Below are 7,926 nucleotides of genomic sequence, written 5' to 3'. Positions count from 1 at the left end.
AAGAGGTGGAACTACTAGAGAAGTTCAGAGACATGAGGATACAGGTGGAGTTGGGGTCCGAGTCCATTAGGTGTAGTACCCTTACTATATCTAGTGACTTCTTGGGCTCGATCAGAGAGAGGCAGTTGTTGGATGCCAGTCTGAACAGAGTTAGAGAACAGCTTGGGATCAGATGAGGCTAGAGACTTTGCTTTGGGTGATGATGGTATACTGAGGTTTCAGGGCAGATATGTGTACCTGATGATGCAGAGGTGAGAAAGTTGATCCTTGAGGAAGGACACAAGAGTCGTCTTAGCTTGCATCCTGGCATGACTAAGATGTACCAGGACCTCAAGGAAACTTTCTGGTGGCAGGGGATGAAGAAGGATGTGGCTCAGTTTGTATCGCCTGTCTGACGTGTCAGAAGGCGAAGGTGGAGCATCAGAGACCCGGTGGAATTCTACAGTCGTTGGAGATACCAGTGTGGAAATGGGACAGCATCTCCATGGACTTTGTGACTCATCTTCCACGGACTTTTAGAGGACATGACACCATCTGGGTGATAGTGGATCGGTTGACCAAGAGTGCACACTTTTTGGCGATGAACTTGAGGATGTCCATGGCCAAGTTGGCCCAGCTGTATTAAGGAGATAGTGAGGTTCATGGGTACCTTCGAGCATAGTTTCCGACAGAGACCCACGGTTACATCCCGGTTTTGGCAGACCTTACAGAGTGCTATGGGTAGCAAGCTCACCATGAGTTCAGCTTATCACCCTCAGACCGATGGCCAGTCTGAGAGGACGATCCAGTCATTAGAGGATTGTTGAGGACTTGCATATTGGATCATCTGGGTGCTTGGGATGAGGTATTGCCTTTGATAGAGTTCACCTACAACAACAGCTTTCATGCGAGCATTGGCATGGCGCCATACGAGGCTCTTTATGGCAGGAGGTGTAGGACTCCTCTTGTTGGTATCAGGATGGAGAGGCAGTGTTGGTTGGACCAAGTTGTTAGAGCAGACCACCGAGAAGGTGAGGATGGTGAGAGATAGGATGTTGGCTTCTCAGAGTAGGCAGAAGGCCTATGCAGATCGTAGGAGGAGGCCTTTGGAGTTTGCAGCGGGAGATCATGTATTCTTGAGGGTGACCCGAACCACGGGCGTGGGAAGGGCTCTCCGCTCAAGGAAGCTTTCCCTAAATTCCTTGGCCCGTATCAGATCACGAGGAGGATTGGGCCAGTGGCTTATGAGATAGCTTTACCCCCGCAGTTGGCGAACCTTCATCCAGTGTTTCATGTGTCACAGCTGAGGAAGTATGTGTTTGACCCGGCTCATGTGTTGGAAGCTGAGGATATACAGATCAGGGAAGATCTCACAGTGGAAGTACCACCCATCGCTCTTGAGGATAGCAAGGTTGAGGAACGTCGTGGAAAGACCGTTAGTCTTGTTAAAGTCATCTGGGATCGGAGGACGGGTGACTCGACTTGGGAGTTAGAGGAGGACATGAGAAAATCACATCCACATCTGTTTACCTGGTGAGTCTTTATTTTCGAGGTCGAAAATTTTCTTGTTGGGGAGAATGTAAGGCCCCTTTTTATTTCTGCCCTAAAGGGCTGCCCTATAGTATGGGCCTAAAGGCGGCCCATAGGATAAAAGCCTTACATGTTGCCCTAATTCCACACTCTCTTTCACTTTCAGAAACGTAGCCGTCACCTTCCCCGTGCGCCAAAATACGCTCTGCTAGGGTTAGGTTCTGCTGTCTTCAAGCTAGTTCGAAGTTGTTTCCTACTCCATGTAAGTACTGTGGCTAGCCCACTCGTCTCTATTGTTCATTTCGTCCTTTCCAGCTAGGGTTCCAAGTGACCCATATCGTGCTTCTGTTCGCTATCTTTTCAGTTCTTCCGTTCGTTCCTTGAGCTGTTGTGCTCGTGCGTTCGGTATCGAGGGCGTGTCGGGTCATTTTGCTAGCTTATTTCCAAGTAAGGGAAGCTAGACCCTCTTCGTGTGGTATATTTTTTTGACTTGTATCATTGTGGTGTGGATTCCTTGAGATTGTGTACTGTTGTGGGTGTTTGGACTGGCTGGAAATCTCTGTTGGGTGTGTGTATGCGTTGTGCAGGTGCGAATAGTGGCGGACACTGATAGACTCACCCAGGCGAGACGTGCAGAGGCTCGCCCAGAGCTTTCTGTGCGAGTGGTCGCCCAGGCGGCCAGAGTGTGTTTTTGACTGAGCAGACAACTCGACCAGGCAGAGGGGTCTCGCCTAAGCGAGATCCCACGTCGTTCCCTGTTCTTGTTTTGAGCCCTCGCCTAGGCGGAAGGAGGACTCGCCTGAGCGAGACTGTCTCGCCTGAGCGAGACCCCTCAGCTTGAGCAAGGTGCTGAGCGAGACCCCTCAACCTGAGCGAGGTGCTGAGCGAGACAACGCTTTGTTTGGATGTGTGTTAATTTCTGGATGATCTATTTTTGTTAGGTATGAATGTTATGATGAGGGACATGTATATAATGGAGTGTGATGTATGCGTAGCATGATTCATGAATTATAAATGATGGGTTTGGTATGAGTATTGACATGTGAACTAAATGAGATTGGTGTTGTTAAAGTGACATGATAATGAGATGAGTTGGACTCTATGTACATGAATGGATTATGATAAGTTGGAATGGGTTGGATCTGGAAATTTAAAGGTAACGACTTTAAAGGTTGATATAATGAGGGTATCTTTGCATAGTGAATATTATCTGATTGTATGATTGTATTTTGTCTATGTTAGTGCATAATTCCTTGGGGTCTCTAGGTGAGACTTTCAGGGTCGCGCTTCAGTGGTTGGGACGTAATTCCATGGCCCCTGTTAGTAGGTGTTCATGGTGGTGCCCCATCTGTATAGCTAGGTAAGGATTCAAGGTAAGGTTGCATTCTGACACTCTTAGGAGTCAGTTAGTCTCACCTAGAGCGGACTGACTCCTGTGGTGAGAGTAGTATGAGGCCCGAAATTCATTAAGGGCTAACCTTGTGGTGAGGGAAATTTGATTCATTGTAACACTTGTATCACATAGCTCGGGGGTGAGCAGAGGTATCCACCACAAGTGCAAACATCCGCTGAATCCGACCAAGTTATACATATCCGGATGAGTCGAGTCGTAGTGTATTGATTGAGAGTCATAACATGCTTGGTTGATGTTTGGATATTGAATGGTGAGAAATATATTTTGACTGTATGATAAAAATGTTGCTGGCTCTAGCTTACCCTGTTTATTGTATGGTTGTCTTGTATGTGGTTCTTCTTTCTTGCGATGATCATCAATTTAATTGATGGGAGCTGATGGGGGAGGTTCCAAAGGTCAGCAAGGAAATGGAGATTCCGCTGCATAGTCCGCGTGGACTAGTTTATATTTTTTGTATGAGTTCATCTAAGGCTGCGACCCACGAAATAGATGGTTTTAGATTTAATATACTTTTAGTTAACTCTTTATCCCGTTTTCTTTTGGGCATCGTGGTGTGCCATGGATCGTTGGGAGCTTAGTTTCAAACTCCCGGGCTGCGCTTGTATGTTATTTTATGCGACACTACATTTAATTTCGCTTATAAATTAAATGGGGTGTTACAATGAATGTGATATATTGTATTTTATTTGAATTTATAGTTAAAATATCTTGTTAAATATTTTAAACATTTTTTTGTAAATACTTGCGGGTACCCCTGGATATCCATTGATATTAAAAAAAATATGTGAATACTCGGATAACGAATACCCGCATGGATATGGAGATGGGTACGTTACGGATATTTATCCAGCGGATAGGGTACGAAAAACTACTACTAATATCCTACCCGTCTCGTTGACATTCCTAATTGCACCTAATACATTATAATTAAATATAAAAAAATATTTTGTATAAATGTTTAATAAAAATCATTAAATTTTATAAAAATCATATATTTCCAAAATATCAATAGTAATAATAATTTCATATCATTATCTACGTGGTATTTAAAAATGAAATTATTAATGTGGAACAATCTAGGAACTTTAACTAAAAATAATCTTTATTTTAGTTTTATTATATTTATATATCAGACTATATATCCTTTGATAAACTTCAATTTAAATCAAGTTGTCCAATATTTAACGGTCTGATCGGTTTAGTATTGAAATTAAGATCGAGATGTGGCAGTGAAATAATTATCAATTTAGCAGTCTAAGGAGCATAACATTTGAATTTATTTTTCTTCTTTTATCTATCTTTACTCATAGAAGTTCTAAAGTTTATATATTCTAATTATCTTTACTTTTATATATTCTAAAAATCTTATTGACCAGTGCATTCATTCCATGCTCATTGACGTTATAGATAAATAAAAGAGGTGATGATATTTGTCTAATAAATAAATAAATAAATAGATAAATAGGGGTTAAGTATATGGATAATCCTTAAAATTTGGTACAAAATTGGAATTCATTCTGTCTGAAATTTTCATACATTTTAGTTCCTAAACTTAAAAAATAAATGAATATAATCATTTTAACTCAATTATGTTAATATTTTTTATGATATTGAACATATTTTTTCGCATATATTAAACTGAGAATGTGTCAAAGTTCAAAAATTAAAAACATACTTAATTCAAAATATATATATATATATATATATATATATATAATTTTGTTGCATGTTTGATATAAATAGTAAAATTTTACCATGTATTTTGTTGCATGTTTGATATAAGATGGGGAAGCGAGTATTGCATTTCATGAGTGCTGATCAGTTTTACATTTTCTAGTGTTAATTATCTATTCAAAGGTCAGTGCTATTCCCAAAAATGATATTTGTACACTCCTCAATTTTTGTACACCTATTAAAATTTAATATTTTTATAGACATCTTTTCCTAAATGATTTTAGTTTTAAAATAAAATTATTATATTATTAGTATTGAATTGATATAGACTACAAATGGAAGTGTATGTTATCATCATTCTTTTGACATATGAACCACGTGCTCCACCTCTTGTTGTAACCATTTACTAATTTGCGGCGCATTTCTTTTGTTCCTTCGGTAACACTAAGCACTATACTACATGTTAGAATCACCTGAAATTCAAAATAGAACCTCACCGTCCTAGTTGCATCTAATATATTATGTATTGTAATGTATTATAATTATAAAATATCAACTATATACATATATTTTTATTTTGGAAAATTACCTCTTGACAAAAAAAGCTTTTGACAAATTTAACAAAGTTTCTAAAAATATAATTAAAACAGATTAAATTTTTATTTTTTAAATAAAATAAAATAATAAAATAATATTTTTTTACGTGAATACGAAACTTTCTCAAAAACTTTGTTAAAAACTTTGTTAACCTATCATAATTCTTTTATTTTATCTACATTTATTTACACACTTCAATTTCTTTTTTCTTTTCTTATCACATTTCATAATTTATAAATCTGTTATTTTCCTTCTTTTCTCTGAGATCTTAATGCACATTGGAGGATCGTGATGACTCTATATATAGCTCTAAGGACTAACCTTGCATTCCAACCTGAAAATCATCACAGTACAGTTTGTGTAACAAACACTCTCAGCCACAAGCCATGCTCATTTTCCTCCTCAGTCTTCTATTGTTCTTCGTGTTTCTCCTTAGTTTCTTCAACGGAAAACAATATGGCTATCACCGTAACCATGCACATCCTTCACACCCTATCATTGGATGCCTCGTTTCTTTCTACAAGAACCGCCACCGTCTCCTTGACTGGTACACCGAACAAATAGCACAATCCCCGACCCACACCATCGTCGTTCACCGCCTCGGTGCCCGTCGCACGGTGGTGACGGCGAACCCCCGCAACGTAGAGTACATTCTAAAGACCAACTTCGGCAACTTCCCCAAAGGCAAACCCTTCACCGAAATCCTTGGAGACCTTCTCGGGTGCGGGATATTCAACGTCGATGGCGAGCTCTGGCAAGCGCAGCGCAAGCTAGCGAGCCACGAGTTCAGTACGCGGTCCCTTAAGGACTTCATCGTGAAAACGCTCCAGGAAGAGGTCCAACACAGGCTTATTCCACTACTTGAGCAGGCATCACGTGAGAAACACGTGATCGACCTGCAGGATGTGCTGCGGAGACTTACGTTCGATACGGTGTGCAAGGTGTCGCTAGGCTACGATCCATGCTGCCTGGACCTGAAAAGGCCGCTGCCGCCTCTTCTCACAGCTTTCGACACCGCCTCCGAAGTGAGCGCTGCACGCGGCGCAGCGCCAGTGTTTCTGGTTTGGAAGATGAAGAGAATGCTGAACATGGGGTCAGAGAAGGCTCTGAAGGAAGCCGTGAAGCTTGTGCATGAGTCGGTGATGAAGATCATAAAAGGAAAGAAAGATGAAATGACATATAATGAAAGAAAAGGTGGCACCGATTTGCTGGTACGGTTGTTGGAGGCAGGTCAAGAGGAGACGGTGGTGAGGGATATGGTTATAAGCATGATAATGGCGGGGAGAGACACCACATCCGCGGCGATGACCTGGCTGTTCTGGTTGTTGTCGAAACATCGAGAGGAAGAAGCGTTACTAGTGAAAGAGATTTATTGTGGAAATAACCGATGTGAGGGTTTGGATTATGAGTGTTTAAAAGAGATGAAGTTGTTGAAGGCGTGTTTGTGTGAGTCGATGAGGCTGTATCCACCGGTTGCGTGGGACTCGAAGCATGCGAGTGGTGCTGACGTGTTACCTGATGGGACCCACGTGGGGAAAGGGGAAAGGGTGACTTATTTTCCATACGGGATGGGGAGAATGGAGGCTCTGTGGGGGAAGGATTGCTGTGATTTTAAACCACAACGTTGGTTTGATGAAGAGAATGTTGATAATGGGGTTCTGAAGTGTGTGAATCCTTATAAGTTCCCGGTTTTTCAGGCGGGTCCAAGAGTTTGTCTTGGGAGGGAAATGGCTTTTATTCAGATGGAGTATGTGGTGGCTTCTATCCTTAATCGTTTTGTTATTTCGCCGGTCTCTGATGACCACCCGCGTTTTGTTCCTCTTTTAACTGCTCATATGGCTGGAGGATTCAAAGTGAGGATCAACAGCAGAACTGGAGCTGGAACTCAGGAGTGACAAGTGATACTGAACCTTGGTGCTACAAATGGGAGAAGAAATTAAGTGGTTAAGGTCATTATCTTAGTGTGGAACCAATCTTTATAAGTATTTATGGTTTTCAATTTAAAAAATAAAAAACTAAACTTTGGTATATGTTATATGTATAAGCAAATACGGTATTCGGAGAACCTTTCACTCATCCGATCCACCATTAAGAAAAGTCTTTTTTTTTGAAGTTTTTTTATTAAATAATAGTCATAATATTAATTACTTTTTAAGTGTTTCTTAAGTACATGTATATGAATATTAGTCATAATTAACTGTAACCTCAAAATATATTTACATGATATATTAAAATAATACACTAAGTGTAACACCCCATTTAAATAATAACTTTAATTTAAATGAAATGCTACACGGATAGAAATTTAGTGACAAGCCCTGGAGTATAAACGCTACTCCTAACAATATTCAGAAGATGCTAGGAGAAACTAAGGCACACCACGATGCCGGATACAAACGAAATCCAAGGACTTCACAATAGTAAATAGAGTACTAAAGAACAAAGTAGTACATGGGCTATAGCCCTAAAGAAAAGCCCAAGGAAACATGAAGTCCAGCCCATGTAGACTATGCAGCGGAACCAATCCCTTCCTTGTTGACCTCGAGTACCTCTCACATCTACTCCCATCAAAAAATTGATGATCATCGCAAAAGTAGAAGAACAACATACAACACAATCAAACAAGCAAGGGTAAGCTAGAGCCAAAACCATTTCGCCAAAGTAATCAAATACATATTCACAGTCCATTATACATACATCACGCAGGCATGTTAGGACCTTCCAACCAATAC

At 40.5% G+C, this 7,926-nt stretch overlaps 1 protein-coding gene across 1 annotated transcript; it reads left to right on the top strand.

Annotated features, from left to right (window-relative positions):
• The first annotated feature begins 5,580 nt into the window (after window positions 1-5,580).
• Window positions 5,581-7,089, top strand: LOC114171458 (cytochrome P450 94B3-like). The gene has a single exon (XM_028056467.1). It carries the CDS (start codon window positions 5,581-5,583, stop codon window positions 7,087-7,089), a length of 1,509 nt encoding a protein of 502 aa, XP_027912268.1.
• The last annotated feature ends 837 nt before the right edge of the window (window positions 7,090-7,926 follow it).

This window comes from Vigna unguiculata, unplaced genomic scaffold (genome assembly GCF_004118075.2).
Source record: "Vigna unguiculata cultivar IT97K-499-35 unplaced genomic scaffold, ASM411807v1 contig_267, whole genome shotgun sequence".
Lineage (NCBI taxonomy): Eukaryota > Viridiplantae > Streptophyta > Magnoliopsida > Fabales > Fabaceae > Vigna > Vigna unguiculata.
The sequence above is the reverse complement of the archived record's forward strand: the minus strand, read 5'-3'. Positions and strand labels throughout refer to the sequence as shown.

Excerpts from the sequence above, each read along its gene's own strand:
- LOC114171458 (XM_028056467.1), top strand. The coding sequence starts at position 5,581 with ATGCTCATTTTCCTCCTCAGTCTTCTATTGTTCTTCGTGTTTCTCCTT.